General features: G+C 41.3%; 1 protein-coding gene across 3 annotated transcripts in view; it reads left to right on the forward strand.

The window, feature by feature from the left end:
• The window catches only part of MYO16 (myosin XVI), a 605,690-nt gene that overhangs the window by 566,851 nt on the left and 13,705 nt on the right, over window positions 1-25,134 (forward strand). For all 3 annotated transcript variants that reach the window (XM_027065214.2, XM_053217786.1, XM_027065212.2), the window contains exon 34: window positions 12,405-12,496. In XM_027065214.2, coding sequence (XP_026921015.2) covers window positions 12,405-12,496 — 92 coding nt within the window. The remainder of the gene's footprint in view (window positions 1-12,404; window positions 12,497-25,134) is intronic.

Below are 25,134 nucleotides of genomic sequence, written 5' to 3' on the forward strand. Positions count from 1 at the left end.
TGGAAATGTACGTCTGTAAACCCATACATTACAAAAGAAGAAAGGCCAAAAATTGGGGTTTTTAAATGTCAACAAGTTTGAAACAGAACCACAAATTAAACACCAAGCAAGTAGGAGGAAAGATGTGACAAAGGTAAGAACTGTGTCACTGAAATTTATAACAAATAGGTAACAAATAACAAACCCAAAAGTTTTCAAACAAAAACAATCTTTGCAGCATGAATAAAATTGCCAAGTTTCCTGCAAGGGTGACAGGGAAATAAAGAAGGGGACCCAGAAGGCCAACTCTGGGGACAAAGAGACCTGCCACAGATCTTACAGAAATGAAAAATAATACTGAGTATTGTACAAACAGTTTGTGCCAAGACAGTTTTGCCAATTTACTTATTTATTTTTAATTTGTGGATTTAGATGAGGAGACACATTAAAAAACAAATACAACTAACCAAAATGGGCCCAAAAAAAATAAAAAAGGCTAAACGGTAACGTAAATATTAAATTAATTGAATTTGTAATTGAACACTTTTCTATGAGGAAAACACTAGGCCCAAATGACTTTTCCAGTGAGTTGCCTCAAAATTTTAAAAAGGACGAAACAATGCCAATATTACACAAACTCTTCCAGAGACTAGGGATGCAGAAGAAGGGGGGAATAAAGAAAAGCTTCCCAGCTTGCATAAATAACCACTTAATTTATGACGAACTTGGCATTGCAGGGCGCTGGGGGAAGGATAATCGATGGCTACCCATGTGAGGAAAACAGTGAACTTGACCCCTACTTGGTGCCCTACACACAAAAGATTTCTGGTGGATTAGACATCCAAGTGTCAAACATAAAATAAAATTTGTAGTAGAAAATATAGGATGATTTTTTTTAACTTCAGAGGTAGGAAAAGAAAGAAGAACTTCTTACACAGGCCACAAAAGAGTGCTAACCACAAAGGGGAAAAACTGTGTGTGTGTGTGTGTGTTAGTGTGTGTGTGTATAAGTATACACATGTATTCAACACATTTAACTAATGAAGACTCATATTCAGAGTTTACTTATAAACAAGACTATTGAATAGGAAATTGTTTTTGGACATTAATAAGCACAAACATTTTTCAGAGCCCAACTTCATTGGTAGAGAAAATGCACATGAAAAGCACAAGAGAACGACACACAACACAACACAACCTGCAGAATGGGAGCACTGAGCGCAGGGGAGGAGGGGCTGCAGGAGGAGGGGCTCCTAGGAAGGGGAGCTGGGGGAGGGGAGCAGGGTTGAGAGATAGGGGAGGGGCTCTGAGGAGAGGGGTTGAGAGATAGGGGAGGGGCTCCGGGAGGAGAGGCTCTGGGAGGGGGGTGCTGGGGAGGAAGGGCTCCAGGGGGGTGGGACTCTGGAAAGGAAGAGGGGGTTTGGCGAGGGAGGGGCTGGGGGGAGGGGCTCCAGGAGGGAGGGACTCTATGCATCCCGCATAGGGATGTCCCTCCCCATCCTGTGTCAGAAGTCCCTCTAGGTCCAGGAGAACATAGGGAGGCTGGGGGTGCAGCTTCTAGGCCTAGTACATTGCCCGCCCACGTGTGCTTTCCGCCAGGGTCCAGAGCAGGAGGAGGACAGCGGGTGTAGGATGAAAACCAGGCAGGGCACTGCAGTGACAAGTCACAGGTTACCTGGAGGGACCAGAGGCAGGTAGTCGGTGGGAACAGAGCATTAAGGTCTCCAGAGCAGTGTGGGGATTCTCTGTTGACACTCGGAAAAAAGATTGTTGGAATCACATGCAAGGAGAAAAACCCAAATGTGTTTAGGAATCTCACCCACCATATTAAGCAAGCATAATGAATAATGATCAAAAGTAGGCAGATCACAAGGCAGAGGCTTTTTGGTGCAATGGAGGTGTGGGGTGGGGGGTGGCAGTAAGTATCTTACATCAGTAAGATACAGAAGGATTTTTCTACCAGCAAGAAAGACCGCTAGAAAAAGGAAACCACTGACCGAATTGTATTGCCACCGCGAAAAGACCAAAGTTCAGCAAAGAGTGATGCAGGCTCTCGGGACCCCAAAGTATTGTCCTGCCTTTAAAAAAAAAAACGTTTCTTTATTTATTTTGAGAGAGGGACAGCACAAGCAACGTGGGGGAGAGGGGGCAGAGAAAGAGGGAGAGACAGAATCCCAAGCAGGCTCTGCCCTGTCAGCACAGAGCCCAATGCAGGGCTCGATCCCGATCCCAGGAGATCATGACCTGAGCTGAAGTCAAGAGTCAAACACTTAACCAGCTGAGACACCCAGGTGCCCCAGTTTTGACCTTTCTAAACATTGTCTCCTGACTGAATTTCACAGCTTTTAAAAATAACATATTATTAATGTGGCATTTATAATTTCATGCATGTTATGAAAATTATACATGTTTTAGAATAGTGCGAAGAACAATTCTTTTAGGGAAGAATAATAAAGAATAAAAACTACCATCAATCCTATTACCTAGAAATACTCCAAAAATGTCTATTATTTCACTGTGTTGAGTTTTATTTTTTCACACAAATGCGTGTATCTACATCGTATATTTGGCGTTATTTTTATAAAGTTTGAGTTATACATGGATGTAGTTTTACTGTTCTGCTCCCCCCATTTGGAATACCGTGGTATATCTCTGTGTCAACAACTACAAATCTGAGTTGATTACAGATAGCCATACATGTGTTCAGTACATGCACTCCATCCTTTAGGGCTGCCAGGATTTACAGTAAATAAGCTGTCAGACAGCAAGATTATCTCCCACCTTTCCACCCTTGAGACAACATCTTAATTAAAAGAGGAATTTTGTAAAACTCCCCATGTCAATGTTTGACGTTCACATCTATGTGCATCTGTTTAGCTGGACGTATACAGATACGATCTTCCTTTTTTTTTTTCTTTTTTTTTTTTTTTGAGATACAATCTTTCTTTTAAGATGGTGAATTTCTGGGGAGTTAGGGTGGCTCAGTCTGTGAAGCATTCACCTCTTGATTTCCTCTCAGGTCATGATCTCACGGTCCTGAGATTTAGCCCTACATCAGGCACACTGGGTGTGAATCCTGTTCAAGATTCTGTCTTTTCCTCTTTCTCTGGCCCCACCCCCGACCGCACATGCGCTCACTCTCTCTGAATAAATTAATACCTACATACATAAAGTAAAAATTTTTTAAATTAAAAAAAATTAAGATGGTTACTTTCTGAAATCTCTGATGTGAGAAGTAATTCCTTTGTGAGGAGGTAAAGATAACAAAAACAATTGTATACCCTTATATTGAACTTAAATAGTCCTAATGTAATAAAAATGGAATTTGAGTGACAATAATAGCCAGCAAGTATGCGATAGAAGTATATTTCACAAGGACTACACTTACCCATTAAGAAAGTAATTAATACCTGTTTTCCTTGCAATTTTGGAGCATTTAAAGATCACCACTAAACAGAAAAAAAAGGAATTTAAAATATGTTAGAATGACCAAAACTGAATACACATCTATTTAAGAAAGATGACCTTATCCTCATTCGTTTTTGCTAAAATTTCACCCAGTGTCCTTCTCCCTAGCAACTTGGGTGAAGTTTATCCTACCATAAAGAAAAAGAAAATAGAAACTTGTTGTCACCAAATTATTTAATTTGTCTGTGTCCTGAGTCAAAAGCCAAACGTTATGGCTTGGACAATAATCCTGGAAAACCTCATACAAAAATCTGTGAGTTTTACTCTAAAAATCAAAGTAAAGTCAAAAACCAATGGAACAGACAAAAAATCCTCTAGCCCCAGATGGAAATTTTTGTGGAATACATTGCCTGAAATTAATAGTATCACATTAAATATGTAGGGCTCTCGGGCTTCTCAACTTCAGCATCTGACAAATGTTCAGACCCTAGAACACACTACCCCTTAAATCTCATAGGGACCAGAGTTTAAAATAAAGCTAGTTCTGAGTTGTCATTAATTGATGATCCCTTGGAAATAATCAGGAGCCACACGCACAAAAGGAAAATTATTTCAGTTGGGATTTCAGTCTTTCAAAGCCACTTGCCACGTTTATGTGGTTCTATTTTCATGAACACCATGGATGTCCCGGCTCTTGCCACCTTCTCATCATCATTACAGCATCGGGCACCGTGCCGTGGATACTTAGCACTGGGTAAGCACTTACCGACTGGGGCCATGTTGCATGTTACGTAGGGACCAGTAAGTTCTGTGCAGGGTGTGGAGTCAGAAAACTTCTGCCCATCAGTATGATAAGAACTGACCCGATATGACACCTGTGCCACGCCTGATGTAGGTGTGACCCATCCTCGCTCTGAAAGCGGTTACTGGTACCGATTCCTAATTCACCAGGGATAGTCCGTGTGCTTTCTAAATAAAGGCGCAAGATGGAAATAAATGTTTAAAATAACTTGGAATTCTAATTGAATCAGAAATAGTGTTATTTTTCTAGGAAATGATTTATCTTGAATGCCAGGATCTGCATGCTACCTCTGCTTCCCAGAAATAATTCTCTGTTTGTTCGTTTGCTGAAGTATAGTTATGTGTGGGTAATTATAGCTATCATTTACTCTAATTGCCATCCTTTTATTGATGTGAACACAGACTTAGATCTTTTTTGGTATACTTAATTATTCCCTGGACTTGTGGGTATTTATCATTAGATTAAAGAACAGTTTTCAGTGTTAGGACATTTTCGTTGTATCACACAAAATATTGTGAGTATAAAGATGTTTATTTCGTGGGGGAAATAAAGACATAAAGAAGTTCCAGCCAGGCCATTTTATGTTCAGTATGATTTGCTTGCTTGCTGCTCAGTGAATATACATTTTATTGCTGGGCATCAGGAAACAAATGGCAACTAAAGAACACAGTCATTGCATTTGATTTTACATTTGTCATTCTGTGAAGACTATCTCTCTTTTTATCTGCGTTATGTTTATCGTCGGTGCGCAGTAAGGGTTATCTGGGTGTAAAGGGCTTTCCGTGGGGACGGACTGGATGGGACGCTCTGCATTTTTTGTAGATTCCGTATCGAACCGAGCGCCACTGCAGCACCAAACCCCAGTGATTCTGGAAACATCTAAAAACGGCTTTCGTCAGCACTGCTCGAGGTAGATGTGGAATGCTGGCAGGGCTCCTCTGGTTGGAGCCCGTGAAAAACATTCACATATACGTTTTACAACATCACTTTGTTTATGGGAATTGTATAGATTCTTTGGAACTCATACTGTTGTCTGACTCAAAAGCTGGCTGCCAGGAGGAAGCAAGCCTTCACTTGACAATCTGGAATATTGTGCAATTATCTATTTTCAGCAGCAGAAGGTAGCTTTGCAAAGAAAGCCAGCTTCTCGGGCATGTAGAAAGCCCTGCCCCACTCCTTCTGGCTAAAAATATTTTGAAGTCATATTGAATAATTGCTAATTTGGACTCCATTTAATTAAATCTCCTCCACTGTAGTTAAGAAGTCCCGATTAAAAACAGCTGGATTCAAAGGCTGACTGTTCTTTCCTGGCAACGCTGCATTGTTCCTGTTTGCCTGTGCTCAGGCCCCAGCTCTGAGGTTCATTGATTCCATGGCTGTGAGCAAATTACGTAACCTTTCTGGTCCTCTGTTTTCTCATCTTAAAAATGGGGATAATCAGGGGACCTGCCGTATGGGATTGTTATGAGGTACAATGATGCCACCCCAAATAGTGCTCGATATACATTACCTAATACACAGATATCAGAAAAGCTTAGGTTTCTTGGAGCTGCAAGATCACTGAAAAATGTGTCCAATAAAAACAAAAATGCATGATGTCGATAAGGCACAAGGCCGCGAATTAATTTGTCCAAGACCAGACAGACTGTAATGCTAGAATCTATGCCAATGACATCGACCCCAATACACACATGCATAGAGTCAAACTCGCATATCATTTTGGTGGAATGAATGGACGTCGGGATTTATGGGAGCGTTCCAGGAAAGGTTCTGTGTAATCCCTTGGAGGGTTCGAAGATTCAAAATAATATAAAGGACAGAATGGCCTGAAGAAGCCTAGTGAGAGGCAGGTGCACATCAGTCACAAAGCATTTATTAAGCACCAGTTGCATGCAGGCATTGTGCAATGCGTGCAGAGCAGTAGGAAGTCTAAGCAAATCACGAGGTGCTCTTTGGGTATAAGCAGAGCATATGTAGAGCATTAGCATTATGTGTCAAGAGAGATCACAGAACAGGGCAGCCAGTGACAAGTGTCAGGTCAACCACACAAAAAAGGAGCGCTCTGGTGTTGCCACCACATGGAGGAAGAGATTCACGAGGGCTGGGATTTCACAGATGCTCCTGGTGAGGATTGGGATTTTCAAAATGAAGGAGATTCAGACTAGAAGGACACACCTTCCAGGGAAGAAAATCTATCTCCGTGGCGGGATCGGAGTGAGCTACTTTGATGGCGTAGGTCAGTGAATAAGATGGCGTTGAATGCCAGTTCAAAGAGTGTCTCTGGAAGACTCATCTTTGCTTGGAGAGGGTGGGGCACCATACATCGGCTCTTTTGGAGAAACCTCCCTGATTGTGTTACTCAGGGTGAAGAGTGGAACAAAGCCTGAGGTTGGGAACAGCAGGTGTGGGTTGGTCCTGTTAACACCAAGGAGAATGTTCCAGGGTGGACTGGGATAGGAGGGAGAGAACAGCGCACTCTTTCACAGAAGAAACGGAGTTCTGAGAGGTTTATCCTGTGGGTTGGGTTTGGAGTTTGAGCGATGAGAAGGACTTCTGGCGGTAGACAGTCGTGACATAAATGCTGGTGATAATTCGGGAGTCTAAGGGGAGCTCCAGGAGGGAAAGATAGGGAAGGCAGGATTTTCACGGGAGCTGGAGAAATGGGGATCATTTGCAGCATCAGAGGAAAAGTTTTAAAGAGAAATGAGGAAAAAATCTGACCACAAAACTATGTGGAGTGCCAAGCTTTGAGAAACATACTTTGAGAAGGACCGGCGTGGAGATACAGAATAAATGATCAGAGACGGGAACGCCAGCATGCAGTTTCACAAAAACCAGGAGAATCATGACTTTGAGATCGGAGGTATTTGGTAAGCTGGGAGCACACGCAAGGAGAATCATATATTGCTATCAACTAAACACACTTGGGTCCCAACAGAGCCTCAGGGATTGTGGCTGGCAGATTCTAAGGGGTTCATTACTTAAGACTCAGAGCCACACCACCCTCTCCAGCCTGCCCTATTCTTCTCTTCTTAGAAGGCTCTACATGAACCCACGGGGTTTTATGCGTAGACTTCACCACCGCAGAGTCTCTCCCTTTTCAAAATCACCTTACAAACTCAGGGAAGTCCAGGGCCTGGATCCACACTGCACATGATGAGGAGAGTGTCCTAAATACACTTCCCCTGAGCATCCCGGGGAAGGATGAATTGACAAAGCTCTGAGCAGCACCCACTGCTCAGGGAGAGGAGCAGGGAGCCTCCTCCCTCTACCTGGCCCCTGGATCAAGGCTGATGACTTCCTGACTCCCCCCTGCCAAGCCCCAGTGCCAAACAGCATGTTGTACAGAGTGCTGCCATCTATTACGTGGCCCAGATCAGCAGGTGGGGAATGCCTTCTCGGAGCCTCTGCATGCTTTCTTTGAACAGAAGAGCTGGGTATCTGGGGAGTAGGACAGGGACAGTTTCAGAAGTTCTTAGCCCTTGCTCTAATTTGGATAAGCATGGCTCCTTAAACGGATGGTTTCATATCAAATGGACATGCTTAGCATTTTGAGGCCCACTGTTGCCGCTGTAGTAAGAATGTGTTGAGGACACAGAACTACATCCACTGGGAATTATCACCACAGAATGGGGTCTGGGGACAAGGCTGTGGCTGCAAGAAAACGAAAGCACGTTCATGAGTATGTGCGAGCAATTGTCCATGGTAGAAGCCTTCAATGGAAGTCGACAAATAAAGGTTCCAGATTGACCTTCGATGGCCCCCAACACTGATCAAGAACCTTTAACTTGGTAGGAACACAGTAGAATTCTTTACCCCAAGACTTGGGGCCTTTTCTGGGGTCTTTGGCTAGCTGACAGGTGAAATGACACAATCGCTACATCTTTCTTTTCTTTCTTTTTTTTCAAAGCTAATGAGAAGTAAATGAAACAAAATTGAAATAACGAACATCCCAAAGCTTGGTCATGGGCACGTGGACTTTCCTTGCATATTCTCTTGACTCTTATATGTGTATGAAATTTCAGTAACAAAAAGTTTTGAAATATTTGTTATCTTGACCAATAAGGTGGCTAAGTTATTGTACCTTTATGTGCATTTCTTCAGGTACTTAATGAAAATGAACATGTTCATCATTTAGGGGCCATATACTCTCTTTCCTCTCTATACATATTCTTTTCCCGTATTTTAAAATCTGACAGTAGGTCCTTTATTTTGATTTGTAGGATGTTTTAAGAACAATAGAGCCTTTTATTTAGTGTATTTAAATATTCTGTATTCTTTTTCATTTTTTAATATTTTATATTTATATATAAAATTTATGTAAAATATTTTATATGTATAAATTTTTATGATTTTTGTCATATGTTTATTTTTAAATGTTCAAATAGAGATAGTAATACATTTTTCCTCCACAAATTTTTTTTCTTCTGGTGTCACTTTTAGATTATTTGCCTTTAACACGTGCTGCTTCCGATATGACAATAAGATAGAAATCTTTTTGGTCAAAAACAAAGCGGAACAAAACTCTGCCTTCTAACATCGTCTGCACCTCCAGGGCTGCCTGGCTATTACTTTATCTGCTGCTTCCACTTGCTGGGTATATTGGCCCAAGTGGGGTTCTCCCACCTGTTTGCTATAGACATCCAGGCAGGGTTTTCTGCACCCCAGGCTGGTCAGTCTCAGCTTCTCCCCCAACCTGCACCTGCCCAAGGGGAGGAGATACCATCCACACCAAGGTTTCCAGCACCGCTTTCTTCTCCCTGACCCCCCCTCCACACCGGGGTCCCCACACATTCACCTGCCCCACAGTGACACCCTCTGTCCCTACCCTGGTGACCCTGCCACAGGTTCTGGGATCAGTGATTTCTTTAGTCAACAGGTAAGAAATGCCTCTTCACTCACCACTCAGGTAAAATGGCGTCATATCCCATCCCCTCTGGAAACCCACAGTGTTGCCCGTGGCTTACAGGCTACTGTCAGACATCTGTGAGATGGCATGTGAAGTGCTTGCCCTTGATCTCTCTACCTTCCAGCACATTCTGCAGGGGCCCCCACTGACCACACCCTCTCAGTGGTCCTTTCCTGAGGCATGGAACCATCTGGAACTTCTTCCCTGGAGCTCTCCCAAGGAGGCCCATCTCACCTTCTTGACCATTCGGAGCCTTCTCATCCCGGAATGCCCAGACCCTTTGGCGTCCCCACCATCACATTCCCCTAATCCCCTCCATCATAATTCATCCCTGCTCTCTCCAGGATGCTAACCCACAAATCACCCTGCTGTGTGTGCTGGTGGAAGGCCACTCCTGTGCAATGGCAGGACTTTCCTTTAGTCATTGTATTTCCCAGTGCCTTATTCAGACAATGACCACAAATACTTCTTAACTTTCTTTATGACGTGATATATAGCACATTATGCTATTGATTTGGCTCTGAGTTTGTATCCTCGGCACACTGAGTTTCTGTTTTATTTGGGGCACAAACTTCTGATTTATAATTTAGTTTTGGAAAATGGATGACAGCTTTCTTCCCCACCGTCCAATTCCTGGAACCCAGTGCTCCAGAAGGTGGACGTCTGTCCTTGCTCGTCAGTCAGCTCTGTGTTTCCCCCACCAGCCCCCACACCTCTGACACTCCTGCTACACATGAATCCCGGACTCGGCTGTGCCCTCCTGCCTGGACACCCAGTTTTTGCTGACTCCCTGCTTATTTGGATGCCTGGGATTCCAATTTGTGACTGATCTCAGGTGTCCATCATTCCTCCCTCCTGGTTTAGTTTCCAGATCACTCAAACACTGATTGATTGGCCCCTTTCCCACACCTGCTATGCCAGTCTCTAATATAATTTCCCCTGGCCAACTTCAGACATTGCTGTTGCTTGTGGCCAGGACCCATCTTGCCCCATGACTTCCATGTGTAGGCCTGTCCCTTTCCAGGTGCTGGCCCCAGTGTGCCTGGTCTCGATGAAGCTAACCTTTCCATGCCAAGGCCTTTGTATCTGTAACAGGAAGATTGACTGGGGGTAGGGGGGCTTGTTATGTGCTGATAGGGTTCTGTGGACTTCCTGGGGAGCTCACTCACTCCTGATCTGAAAAAGCGTGCAGTGATTTCCCAATGATCTTGAATTTGGGAAGCCTGTATATGCCTGATCAATTATACCATACTGGTTAATTACAATTTTAGAGAAGAGCAGCTATCACTTCATAATTTAAGGCCCCTGGATTGAGCTCATTCCGTCAGGTAATTTTCCTCTTTTCATGTTTCCATCTTTTTTTTTTTTTAATATGAAACTTATTGTCAAATTGGTTTCCATGCAACACCCAGTGTTCATCCCAACAGGTGCCCTCCTCAATGCCCATCACCCACTTTCCCCTCCCTCCCCACCCCCCATCAACCCTCAGTTTGTTCTCAGTTTTTAAGAGTCTCTTATGGTTTGGCTCCCTCCCTCTTCAACTTTTTTCTTCCTTCCCCTCCCCCATGGTCTTCTGTTAAGTTTCTCAGGATCCACATAAGAGTGAAAACATATGGTGTCTTTCTCTGCCTGACTTATTTCAGTTAGCATAATACCTTCCAGTTCTATCCACATTGCTGCAAATGGCCAGATTTCATTCTTTCTCATTGCCAAGTAGTATTCCATTATGTATATAAACCACATCTTCTTTCTCCATTTGTCAGTTAGACATTTAGGCTCTTTCCATAATTTGGCTATTGTTGAAAGTGCTGCTATAAACACTGGGGTACAGTGCCCCTATGCATCAACACTCCTGTATCCCTTGGGTAAATTCTTAGCAGTGCTATTGCTGGGTCATAGGGTAGATCTATTTTTAATTTTTTGAGGAAACTCCACACTGTTTTCCAGAGTGTCTGCACCAGTTTGCATTCCCACCAATAGTGCAAGAGGGTTCCTGTTTCTCCACATCCTTGCCAGCATCTATAGTCTCCTGATTTGTTCATTTTAGCCACTCTGACTAGTGTGAGGTGGTATCTGAGTCTGGCTTTGATTTGTATTTCCCTGATAAGGAGTGACATTGAGCATCTTTTCGTGTGCCTATTGGCTATCTGGATGTCTTCTTTAGAGAAGTGTCTATTCATGTCTTCTGCCCATTTCTTCACTGGATTATTTGTTTTTTGGGTGTGGAGTTTGGTGAGTTCTTTATAAATTTTGGATACTAGCCCTTTGTCTGATATGTCATTTGCAAACACCTTTTCCCTTTCTTTCGGTTGCCTTTTAGTTTTGTTGATTGTTTCCTTTGCAGTGCAGAAACTTTTTATCTTCATGAGGTCCCAGTCATTCATTTTTGCTTTTATCTTTATGAACAAGTCACTTGTGGTGACTCTCAACCCCTGTCTCCTGTTGGTGCTGAGTCAGCGGTGGTTTTGCCACCAGGGGGACATTTTTTGGCTGTCTCAGTTGTGAGGTGCTACTACCATATAGGGCAGAGACTAGAGATGCTGCTAACCATCCCACAGTGCACAGGGCAGCCCCACAACGGAGAAACTTCCAGCCCAAAGCGCCAGCTGCACTGAGGTGGAGAAACCCTGTTTCTATCGTGAGGGATCACTGATAAAATCCTCTGGTGCCTATGGGGACTTCTGTAGTGTTTCAGTGGGGGCTATCCATGTCCTTGAACCCTCTATTTGTCCTGCAAGGCTGGTGATGAATTGGTCTGCTGGGGGTGGGCAGTTACCATGGCCTTTTCCTCATAGGAGTCCACCAACCCCTTCCTCCCCATTGTGTGTGAACACTAGCCAATGGAGTTCGTGTGACGCGTAGACTCGATAATGTCTGGTCTGTCCTCCACTCCCCTCTTCTCCTCCCTGCGGCCCAAATGAGATGCCAACTTTCCACTGTAGTGGCCCAAGGTACCCGTTCACTCTCTGAGGCCCTTAGGCTCCTCCCGCTGCTGTCGCTGCTTCACCAAACCATCCTCAGTTTCCCCTACAGTACTTCTCTGCTCACTTTGTGCCATTATGGAACATTTCCTCACCATCCCTTCATTGCTTTTTTCAACATCCTGCATCTTTTATTTAATGGAATTGCAACAGTATTTTGTGTTCCCATGTTTCCTTAGGAAATTTTTATCCAATGAGTATTTGCTGACCATCATTTCCATCCATGAGATGCAAAAAGTAGACTTTTTTTGCAGTAAGTACACAGCTTTTTTTATTTGGGGGAAGGACACCCAACTTAACCTCGACTTGGTGTTGACCTCAACAGGTTTACCTGAAGAAGAGGGGTTCCCCAGATTTTCTGTGAGCACCTTCACGACCTCATCGTTTCAGAGACAGAGAGAGACCCACACCACTCAGGTAAGGACCCTCAGATATTCACATTTGAGTGACAGCTGGAAATAAGTTACGACCACAGACTTGGTGTGGCGTGACCAAGAATGTACGTTCCTCCTGGACTAGACCACACGGTTGCTCTCACTCCGGCCCTAAGTTATCTCCAGCTCAACATCCCTCTTTCTCTCTGTCAGCAGACTCCAGCTCTCTGCTGGTTAGAAGGGGAAGAAGAAGAATGCCCAAAACAAACAAAATGTAATACTTTTAAATTGAATATTATAGACATAATTTATGTTGTGGTCTTTAAAAAATCACTGTCAGATGAAGACGATGTTACGTCCACCGAGTGATGCTAACACAGTTTCCGCATTTGACCTCGGCTAAAATAGGACTCTGAGGGCAAAGCGCACAGAAATAAAATGCTTGAGGCACCTGTGGTGTTACGGCATGCCATCCTATCTCGTTGACTGCCTCTAAATTCCACATAGCCCAGATTGATTTAAAATATAGCATATGGGGGCACATGGTCAAGCACATGACTCTGGATCTTGGGGTCGTGAGTTCAGGCCCCACGTGGGCATAGAGCTTACTTTAGGGGCACCCGGGTGGCTCAGTTGGTTAAGCATTCCACTCTTGATTCCGGCTCAGATCATGATCTCACAGTTCTGGGATCAAGCCCCACATCGGGCTGTGCACTGACCGCAGGGATACTGCTTGGGATTCTCCCTCTTTCTCTCTCTGCCCATACTCCACTTGTGTTTTCTCCCTCTCTCTCTCTCTCTCTCTGTCTCTCTGTCTCTCTCTCTCAAAATGCATAAACGTAAAAAAATAGGTAAATAAAATGTATCATATGATCAGGACACTATAAAGCCAAAATGAGATTACAGTTCACAAAGCCGTTTTTGACATGTTTCAGTGATTTTGTGTATATGCTTAATGTGTTTGGCTTTAAAAAGTTCACCAAACTAAAGAAGATTATCGCTTCAAGAAAAAAGCAAACAAAAAAAAAACCAACGACACCACTAGTGTGTTTAGAAAGAAAAAGGATTTATATCATATAATTTAGTGTTCTTTTAATGCTGAATTTTAAAATATTTAAAATACTGTTTTTGGTCATTATCTTCAAAAAGATGACTTTGCATTTCAAGGTGAAACACACCCAACAATGTATCAAAGAGCTTGTTATCAACAGGGTCAAAATTATTGCTTTAGCAACAGGGTTCTTATTTTGTATGGAGCTATAGTACCACTTTGATGATGTCAAATATCTACATCAAAATCTTTTTAAAAAACTCAGTGGAGTATCCAGATGCTTCCATAAAGTCAACAACCCAGCCACTGATCTGTTTTCGTCTGCATACTTGGCATTATATAGATAAGTCTATTGGCATCAGCTGAGATTTTTTTCCAAATAACACTGGTGAGGTAGTGAGAAAAATCAATAACTTTAATCTTAAAAATAAATCTTACAGTATTCAGTCGGCTCAAATCACTTGCACTGATGTATAGGTACTGAAATAGAAAGAAAATGCTGATAGGCTACAATAACGGATCATCCTATCTCCCCTCTGGTCCTTAGAGGTGTATTGACTTTACTTTGTAAGCCTTACAGATGCTTTATCTGAGAGAATTCACAGGGGGAGCCTACTTGTAAGGAACACTGGTTTGATTTTTATTAGAAGACTGACTCCTATACTTCAGAGCACAGATGCCGGCCACCTGACACCCTTTCCAGGGCTCCCACTATAACGTGGTTCATAGAGAAAGGGTTAATTTTGAAAGAAGGTAACTTTTTCCCTGGTCTTGCATGGGTTTGGCTAAGAAGCAAATAGAGATGGGAAAGATCATGAGGAATTAGTGTCCATTCCTACCTGTCAGCGGGGACTTTTTGTTCAGATGCAAACAGTCTTGGCTTGCAGTCATCTCACAGTGCCTTTCTTCAAGGGAGCAGGAAACCAGGCTCATTTTCTTCCCTGTAAAGTGTGGGGATTCTCATGCTAGGACACGTTTCTCGCTGTTGAAAAGCTGTAAGAGTTATGTGAAATTGCACATTTAATGGCCACACGTCTTTCTGCGAAAACGACTCTTGTGTGACATATTCCACAGGAAATATGGACACATACAGGCATATCGCATTTTAAATTTTCTACTAATGCAATTAGATAAGAATTCTATAAAATCAGCCCTCGACTGATGGGGTATGTAGCAGTAAAATTAAATGTTGACTACAAATTGAATTTCTCTTTGTGGAGGTCTAGAGTTTAATTGGCATCATCAAGGATTTTAGTGAAATCCCTTTAAGAAAGATAAAATGCGTGTGCATTATTGTAGATAAAGAAAACAGGAAACAGATTCAGTCATTTGCCAAAGATCATAGGGAAAATTCGGAGTGCACGGTTTGAATGGATATCAAGATCATATGTCCTATTCCTGAGAATGAACGTGACCAAAACCCATTAATAGCACTGCAGGAGTCATCCAACTTTTTCACACAGTTTGAAGACTTTTGGGTCAGGACAAAAACCTAAGTAGCCATGGTGGACATTTATGACTTGGCTTTTTAGCTGCCAGTCACATGCTGAGATTTCTCACGATGAAAACAGAAAGGGAGAGGCTCATCTTTCCTTCCCTCCTTTGTGAGGTAGACGATACGTGTGAGGGGGGCTCAGCCAATCTGTCAACCGTGGATTATGGCGTGAGAGACATATGATGGAAGGGACGAGAAGAGTAGATGTCACCAAGGAGGTGACATGTGGCAGAGGTGACTTCCCTCTGGGGCAGCTGTTAGGCAGTGTTACGATGACCTCCGGGCACTGAATCCACTTGGGTTCCTGCCCACTTGCCACACACTTTCCTTCTCACTCCAGTCTCTCTCTCTCACCTTCCAGTGAAGGTCCGACCTGTTCAGATGTCCAGAATTACTTTTCATGGCTCGCAAATAACAATTGTCACTGACACCGATATAGACGTGGAACGTTTTCTCATGAGGTTAGCGCCTCAGCAAAGACTAGTAGTCTCTTTCCTCAAGGTGCAGGGGAGAGACAATGTAGTTTATGTTCTTTTCCATCATAACATTTCTTACAATTTTTAAAACATAATGACTTCACAGAAATGTAGTAAAAATAGGGGCGCCTGGGTGGCTCCGTCGGGTAAGCATCCAACTTCAGCTCAGGTCATGATCTCACGCTTCGTGGGTTCAAGCCCCACGTTGTGCTCTGTGCTGACAGCTCAGAGCCTGGAGCCTGTTTCAGATTCTGCCTCTCCCCCTCTCTCTACCCCTCCCTTGCTCGCATTCTGTCTCTCTCTCTTTCTCAAAAATAAACAATTTTTAAAAAGTAGTGAAAATATATTGCCCTTGAAATATTTGAAAATAATGAAAGCTGGGACCTTAGCCATATCGTGCATGTGGCTGTGTTCGTTGTTGCTCCTTACAGCGAAGGCTCTGTAGGTCCTTGCTGTGGAGCAAAATAGAATAGCCATGACCTTACACAGCCAGCAGTGAGTGCGTGATACCTTGCAATCCCGCACGCTGGCCCTGATGAGGGCTTTGTGGCACTTTCCAGCGCTCAACTCTGCAATCCCAGAGATCCAGGTCGGTTTTGAAATTAGATGGTGTTTATAAAAATAATATGCCATTTATCTACTGGCTATTTTATGAGATGTATAGTAGCTTTTTTAAAAGAGTGTGTGCCATTTGGCATGAAAAAAGATCCGTCCGAAGTAACGCAGCGGCAGGAGACTCAGCAGTGAGGGAAACACTGAGAGCACCTTCCAACCCAGGGTGACTTAGCTCTTTTCGCCGTGATTGCAACCCTCTGCTGACTCAGAAGGCCGGGTAACCTGACACAGGAACCCCGTGGATTATAAATAGAGCAAAATCATGAACCCCGTGGGGGAGGGACCCAAAGGCAGGAGGGTACAAGGAGGGAAGGGATAAAATAAAATTCTCAGTTCTTGCCCTCAGCCTGAAGTCAATTTATACACCTGTTTAGGGCTCTACACCTACTATTGACAAATGGGCCACTTTCTTTTTTCACTTGAGCGTACCTTATGTATGTACGTTCTCATTTTACCTTTACTACCATCCACTTCTCGCCATTGATTCCTCTCAGGTTTTGTTCTCCTCGACGACATTGTGTGGTTCATGATCTTTGAGTTTCATTGTGGACAGTTATCATATTACTTACCAAACTTTTTGTTATGATTTTTTAAAGAGCATAAAAAGTTATCATTAATATCTATCATATTCAAATATCCATCGTAAGAAATCATTGGTGGTTTCGGATAAAAGAGTGGCAGTCCAGCACCCAAGAGCTTCATGAGTATTTAGCCCACTCAGACCACCGCCACCAAAGAAAGCAGAAACGTAATCAATGTCAATTGATCCACAGTCAAGAGACAAATTGTTATGTGGTTTGTTTTACTGAACCAGCAAAGAAACCTTTTTGTAATATCACATATCAACAAAGTGAAGACTGGTGGGGGCACTAAATAAAGCCAGTGCCTTCTCAGTATTTCATCGTATTTGTCACGTAAATGCCTGATAGGTATCATGGCAGAGAAACAGTGCTAGATAAAATAACAAAATGTAGACACACTCAGTCATTAAGGGAGGATTCTAAAGCACATGGTGGGAAATAGAAATTAGATAACTGTTTCAAAAGGCAAGGTATAAATATTTCATTTATAAGCTGCAAACACGAGATGAGACATATCATGGGAAGCTTGTTCACACAGCTGAGGTTTCAGGGAATCGGCACGCACCCCTCGTGACTTGCATAGTACGTGCCAGAAATGAAGGCAGTAAATTAATTTGATGGTATGAGTTGAGTGGCAGCATTTTCAAAAGAGAAGGGAAGAATCCTGTATAGTTATAGAGAAACTTGCGAAATAAAAGACAAAAGCAAATCTCCTATTTTGTATTTTTCCTCCATAAAATTGCACCCTGTGTCTCTCCCAAATGCATTCAAATGCATATTTTTCTAGTGAACATGTTGACTATTATCAATGAGGAGATAATTCAGTTTTAAGAAGTATGAGAAGAATGCAAAATAAGAAGGTCTTGTGATATCTCTCCATGCTCACCTTACAGATGGGAAGGCTATAGTGAGTCAATACCACTGTATGAGGGAGGAAGTAACATTGCATCTGAGAAAATGTGGTTGAGTACAAATTCTAGTTAACTTAGGAACTGCACTATTCCCTTAAAAAGATTTAATTTTTAAAATTAAAAGAAAAGAAAAAACTAAAAGAAAAAGGAAAACAAAACTAAAGAGAAAAAGAAAAAACAAAATTTATGGGTATAAATCCCATAACTGTTATTTAGCAGGTAGGTACAGAACGTAGCAGTTAGTTTTCAAATTGATTAAAGAAAATACCTGTAACATGTCAAGCCTGCAGCCTGCCATATAACAAGTGCGTATAAACAATGTTTGCTATGTTATCTTGGTGTTCTTTTTTTTTTTCAAGGTCAGTATTCTGAACATCAATTCTGATTCTAACATAGTAGATGCTATCTAAAATATATAGGGGGTTAGACAGAATCAGCATGACACAGCACTTCTCTGGGATTTTGATAAAATGTGGCTGGCATGTATGTGATTTTCAAAAACATTTTGCTATGGAATACTATATATTTGGGGGGGGAGCACAGTGACGAGTAAAACACCCAACTTCAATAAATCGTTACATTTCACCATATCTGCTCTGGCACCATATATTTTAGAGAAATCTATATCCCATCCCCACCTGCCACGCCGGGGTGAATCCCATCCGGAAATTAGGGCATAACCCTCCATCCATGTTTGCACTTTTACTAATATGAACGTACCCATAAATTATATCATGTCCGTAAGTAAAACTGGATGATTCGTATGCTTTTACAGTGTACATAAAGGTGTCACTCTGAGCTGATTTGCGGATTATTTTCTACTTGTTGAGGTGTTTTTTCCACCATTTGGATGCATGGTGCTCTCATTTGCTGTTTCATTCTGAGTATTAGCTCAAGGTTAAATGTAAAGCCTTAACGTGCAGCGGGAGGAGGGAGGCAGTAGGAAGGGAGATTACAGGGGACACACTCACAGGCTCTGAGCACGACATGGCGTTCAAGTTCCCTCCGCAAGCTCGGGAGAGAGCAAGTCCATTGGAAGAGGTAAGGCCTTAGGAACACCCGGCCCCAGCGGGAAGGGCGGGTCTCGCCTTGCTGCCACCTCCAGCCTCAGGGGACAGCAGTGCCTCTGGCAGCCAGACTGTCTTCCTCCAGATCCTCACAAGGTGGTTGGACGTGTCTCTCGGGGTCCTGAGACTCTTAATCCAGTGAGCTCTATGAAAGATGCACGGGGATGTACTGAATGTCCAGTGACAATATGGCAGCACGGACTCAGATGCACAAACATTTGCCAGAGGGCTACAACCAGGGCTTTGGCGCAGATCCTTACTGGTGCCTCTAGAAGCTCCCTTTCAACACCAAAAAAAAATTTTTTAATTAAAAACATAACTGTAGGTGTCAATATGCCTCCTCCACGTTAAACTTTTCCCAGAAAGAGGGTTTCCATAGATATATTCATGACATTTCTTAAAAACAACATGTTTGCAGTTTGACAAAGTGGAGTGGAAAACTTGATCAAAAGCAAGTTTCCAAATTATTACTGTTACAAACAGTGCTACGGTGAAGATCATAGAATGTGCCCCTAACTTGTAATTTAGGGGGAAAAAAATCCAAAGGTTTCCCCTAGAAATGGAAATACTGCATTTCTGAGGGTGCACATTTTCAACCATAGGAGTTACTGCCAATAATTCCCCAAAATAGTTGAACACACCTCTAAAAGGGAATGTTTCTCCCCCAACTTTTTTTCCTGGAAGTCGCTTGGTTTAATTAATCTTTCTTTTTTAATTTTTCAATTTAATTTTATTTTTTTTAATGATGTGGTAAGTGTAAAACAGATCTTATTATGGCTTTGTCTTACATTTCCCTGGTTGCCGTCGAGTGTTTTCATATGTCCTCAGACCTAGTAGCCCAAAGATATCCTTTTCCTATTTCCGAACTGGTTTGCATGAGTTTCTAGAGGACTTGAAAGAATTCTTTACATATTCTGAATAATATTCCTCGTCAGTCACTTGCATGGCAAACACTTCGGTTATAGTGTTTTCTTTTTTTTTTTTTTAATTTTTTTTAATGTTTTTATTTATTTTTGTGACAGAGAGAGACAGAGCATGAACAGGGGAGGGGCAGAGAGAGAGGGAGACACAGAATCGGAAGCAGGCTCCAGGCTCTGAGCTGTCAGCACAGAGCCCGATGCGGGGCTCGAACCCACAGACTGTGAGGTCATGACCTGAGCCAAAGTCGGACGCTTAACCGACTGAGCCACCCAGGTGCCCCTGGTTATAGTGTTTTCTTAGTCTAACCAGAAGTTTGTCAACTTCATTGATCTTTTAAAAACAGCTTTTGATTGTATTGATATTCTCTATTATTTTTCTGCTTCATTGATTTCTGTGCTCTTTAATATTTCCTTCCTTTTGCTTGCTTTGGGTGTAATTGATTCTATTTCTAGTTTCTTAACTAGCAAGTGTAGAACATTGATTTCATGCCTTCTGTTTTTTTCTAATAGTATTTAATGTAGTACACTCCCATCTCTGGCTATGTTACCTGTGTTCTGAAAATTCTGATAGTTTTGCTTTTATTTTCATTCAGTTCATGCTTTCTGATTTCTCTTAGGGTTTCCTCTTTGACTAATGTTGTTGCCTTCCAAACATTTGAGGACTTTCCAGATATCTTTCTGGTTTTTTATTTCTAGTTTAGCTACATTATGATCTCAGAATATATACTTTCCATAATTTCAGTTCTCTTCAATTTATCAGGAATTACTTTATGGCCCAGAATAGGGTCTATCTGGGTGGAATTTCCATGAAAAGGAGTATCCTGCTATTGTCATATAGTGATCTGGAAATGTCTATTGGGTCAAGTTGATTGACCGTGTTGTGTGGGGCTTCTGTATTGTGACTGATTTTCTGTCCACTTCTTCCGCTGAATACTGAGAGAAGAGTACCCTGAGTCTCCATCTATAATTGAGATTTTGGCTACTTTTCCTTTCAGGTTAATCTGTTTTTACCTTATATATTTGGAAGTTTTGTCATTAGGTGTGTAGACCTTGAAGAGTATTGCATCTTTTTGATGAATAGATCTGTTTATCATTTGTACTTCTGATAATTAATATTCCTTTTCCTGAGGTCTTCTTTGACTGAAATTGAAATAACCATTCTTTTGATCATTGTGTGCAAGGTATGTTTTTCCATTCATTTAATTACTTTTAAACAGCTTTATTAAGATATAATTCACATACCATACAGTTCACACCTTTAAACTATACAATCAAGGGTTCTTTAGTAAGCTGTTAGGGTTATGCAACTATTATCACAACTATTAACCCCCTCACTATCCCAATGAAAATCCATGCCTTTACTTTTAACCTATTTATGTCTCTATATTTAACTTGTGATTTTTGTAAATAATATATAGATGTGTCTTGTTTATTTTTATCCAGTCTGATAGTCTTTGTATTTTATTTGGTGTGTTCAGACCATTTACATTTAATGTAATTATGGATGTGATTGGATTTTGGTCTGTCCATTTTATGTTTTTCTGTTTCTCACCACCGTTTTTGTTCTTCTATTTCCCAATGATGCTTTCTTTCAGATTATTTGAGTATTTTTAAGTCCTCTATTTTAATTTATCTGTTGGCATTTCAGCTATATGTCTTTGTATGTGTTTTCTTGGTAGTTGATTTAGCAATTGTAATATATACACACCTGTCACTCTATTTGCAGTCAACCGTATCATTCCTTTTAACCTCTTTCGCTGATCTTTACTTTATCGTCACCACATATGCTACATCTACATACGTTTACAGTTATAAATATATTACATCTACATTCTTTATAATTGTCACATATGTTACATCTACTTAATTGTTGTCAGAAACGTTATATCTGCATACATTGAACACATTCTCCTAGGAGGTGTTATAAGTTTTGCCTTAAACTGTCATGCACGCTTCAGACAACGTCAGTAGAGAAAAATCTTCTTTTTATTATCCCAGTACTTACCATTTCTATAGCTTCACTCCTTCTAGTTCCATTTCCATCAGCCTCAAGAACTTCCTAGTTTTCCTTAATCCGAGTGTGTCCTTATTCTGCGTGCATTCTCCAAATTTGGATTTCCCTCCACAGTTCACTTGTTTTGGTTTACTTTTCTGGTCCTCAGATAGATGTGTGTTTTATCCAAAGTTTAGATATAATTACTGAGAGAAATAGGCAGAGGTGGGCTTCTTTCATTGTGGCCCAGCTGACGCATTTACCACACATAAATTTATAGTGTTAATATAGTCAAACTGATTAACCCTTATCTTTATAGATTGTGCTTTTGTTGTACTGTTTAAAAAATCTTTCTCATTGAGAAAGCCCTCCCCCAAAAGTTCTCTTACCCTGCTGCCATAAAGATCTCTCTCTCCATATATGTTTTAAAGTTTAGGGTGTGTGTGTGTGTGGTTTGTTGTTGTTTTTACATTTTTTTCTTTTTTTCTTGCATTTAGGAATTTAAACTACCTGGACTTTATTTTTGAGAATGGTGTAAATTGACAATGTAGTTTTACATTTTTCTGTACCAATAACGATTCTCCCCTGCCTTTTACAATATAAGGCCATGTTTCCCACTTCCTCTCAATGCTGAGTACGTTGCCTGAAATGGACTGTTTTCTGTATTCATCTCTGACCTTCTAGACTCTTCTTTAATATTACTTGCCTCCTGATGGCTTTCCTTGAGCACTCCTTCTAAGCAAAGTCGTCATTTGCCTTTATAAATTGGTCCCTGTAATTCTACAGTGCATATCTTCTTTATATGACCTATTTTGTTGTATTATAATTATGCACATGTGTGTAGACCCTGGGACTTTGAGCATATAGAGAATGCATTGACTGTATCTTAATCATTTTTGCATTCCAACACAAACGCTCAATAAATTGCCAACTCAGTGTAATTGTCATCTGGTAGCAGCTTTCGATGAATTAAGAGAAGCAGACTGATAGAATATTTCCTAAATTTATTCAAATATTTAAATTCAGTCTCATGTTAAAAATGTACCAATAAACTTGGTAAATAGAATCACAGGCAGTTGCATGACTGGTTGGAGGATATTAAAGTCACATTTTATATGGTGATTAGGCTCTAAAGCTGGCGTGTTATGTAAAAGTCACATGCAACAGAAAAGACTCTGGAACATCCCTTATATTGGCTATAAAGAACAATATGCCTTTATATGTTTTATGTATAAAACAGTGTGCTTTTCTTGTATACAACTCTGCACATTATATGCATATATTTATGCGTAATGCATAAAACAACTTAAAGCATATAATAAGATACATACAGTGTTTTGGATTCTAAGGAAGTGGGTGGCACAGAACTGAATTTTCAGAGATTCATTTATTCATTCCACAAATATTTACTGGGTACCAGCTTGTGTCCAGCACAGATCTAGGCACCTTGGTCTATAAAACAAACGTCCTTGCCCTCCTGGGAGTTAAATTCTAGCATTGGAAAGCAAACAATGAATGATATTTAAGTGAGATGTATAAAATGCTAAAAGGTAATAAAACATACGAGGAAAGGTAAACAGGATAAGCAAGCTTGGGAGTGACAAGAGCAGATATGGAAGGAGGTTGGGTTGAGTAGCGAGTTCTAAGAAAGTCAACAAAAGCTTCATTGAGCAAAGACAGAGCAAAGAAGTAAGGAGTGTGCCATGCTGATGTCAGGGTGGAACATTCTAGGTGGGGGGAGAGCAAAGGCCCTGAAATAGGACCTTGCCTGAGTTGCAAGGTGGCCAGTGTGGCTGAAGGGGCGTGAACTCTACGTATCACTAGATGTTTAAATGAAGACAAGTTGGAATCGGCATCCGTGGTAAGTGTTAAGTCTAGAAAAGGGAGACTTTCTCATTGTAAACTACAGCTAGGGGCTAAATGTAAAATATCAATTAGGACTCTTATTGTACTGTCTTTCTTGAGAACCATTTGCCAGGTTTGAAAACTTGGGTCTGCTCTAAATCTAAAGTGAAAGGTAATCTCTTGCCTTTTCTGTAAGGAGAAAAGGTAGACAAACAGCTCTATTTCCGCTCAAGATAAAGAGAACTGGAAGAGAGTCACTTGGGAACCTGTGTCGCTCATTCCCTGACTTGTTACATGTGGTGCTCTGGACACGAATGTGGCCTAACGTTTTTTAAATGCAAAATTCAGACTGAAAGAACAGAAAGTTTTCAATTGTGCTGAAATTGTAATCAGCTAATTACGGTGAAAGAATTTATTTTATGAAAAAAAAAACCTGACTGTCAGAAATAGGTTCTAAAGCAACTGAACCGTGATATTGGGAAGAAGTTTCACGAAGTCAATGATATAGAAAGCCTGGATCTTAAAGCCCAAGTGGATTCAAATTAATTTTATACACTTCCAGGTGATTTTTATTATATATTTTTGGAAAGAAGTCTGTTTTTCAAAGTTTAAGTATTTATTTTGAGAGAGAGCTCTGAGAGAGCATGTGCACATGAGCAGGGGGAAGGGCAATGAGAGGAGAGAGGAGAGGGAGAATCCCAAGCAGGCTTCGTGCCTCCAGCAGAGAGCCTGACTTGGGCTCGAACTCACGAACAGTGAGATCATGACCTGAGTGGAAATCAGGAGTCAGACGCTTAACTAACTGAACCACCCAGGTGCCCCTGTAGTATTTATTATATCAAAAATTATATCTTCTGATGATAGAATTATTACATCCATATATATATGGATGTAAGCAATATTCCAATATATTTAAATGAATATATATATATATATAGAGAGAGAGAGAGAGAGGGAGGAAAGCTTATAACTCTTGACAACTGGTCTCTCAGAAATTCCTTAAAACCTGTGGACTTAATTTTTCCCAGGCACAAAGTTAATCCTGTATAACAACTTGGGCACCTTGAGAAATGTTTTAATACTTATAGGACCTTTTTGTGCATGTAATGATTGTAAAGAAGGGCCTCTCTTACCTCCAGTTTTCAAGTGGAAACTTGAACTCCAGTAACTCCATTTTGGACGGAAAGATCAAGGTTGATGACAGAGAATAACTTTCCCCAACACAGTGTATCCCATGGCTCATGGAGTTGCTAAACTATGCCCTTCTCCTAATTATCTGATTTTCAAAAATCAACTCGGATTAGGTTATTTTATTAATATCCAGTTTCCTGAAGTGTCTTTTCTCATTCTTCTTTAATTATATTTATTGCCATAACACACAGATTGTGGTTGTTTCCAGAAAAAAAAAATTGTGATATCAATAAATTAACAGATAGACTGTGTCCTACATACTAACGCAAATGAGGATCCTGGCGAGCGGAACAACCAAACAAGAGAGAGGATCCTTCTACATGCAGCCTCCAAAGGCTCTGGAGACTTCACTACCATGGTTTGACCTGCTGGTTCACACACAAGGACGTCCTTATGTTTGTACCCGAGAAGACCAGCTAAACTCAGTGTGCTTGAACTTGCATGCATCAGGTACTAGCCAAGTGAGTTTGGGCTCTAAAGATGAGTTTCAGCATCTCTGAAATGAGGCTAATAATACAGAACCTGCTTACTTCACA

The sequence above is a fragment of the Acinonyx jubatus genome, chromosome A1, assembly GCF_027475565.1.
Source record: "Acinonyx jubatus isolate Ajub_Pintada_27869175 chromosome A1, VMU_Ajub_asm_v1.0, whole genome shotgun sequence".
NCBI lineage: Eukaryota > Metazoa > Chordata > Mammalia > Carnivora > Felidae > Acinonyx > Acinonyx jubatus.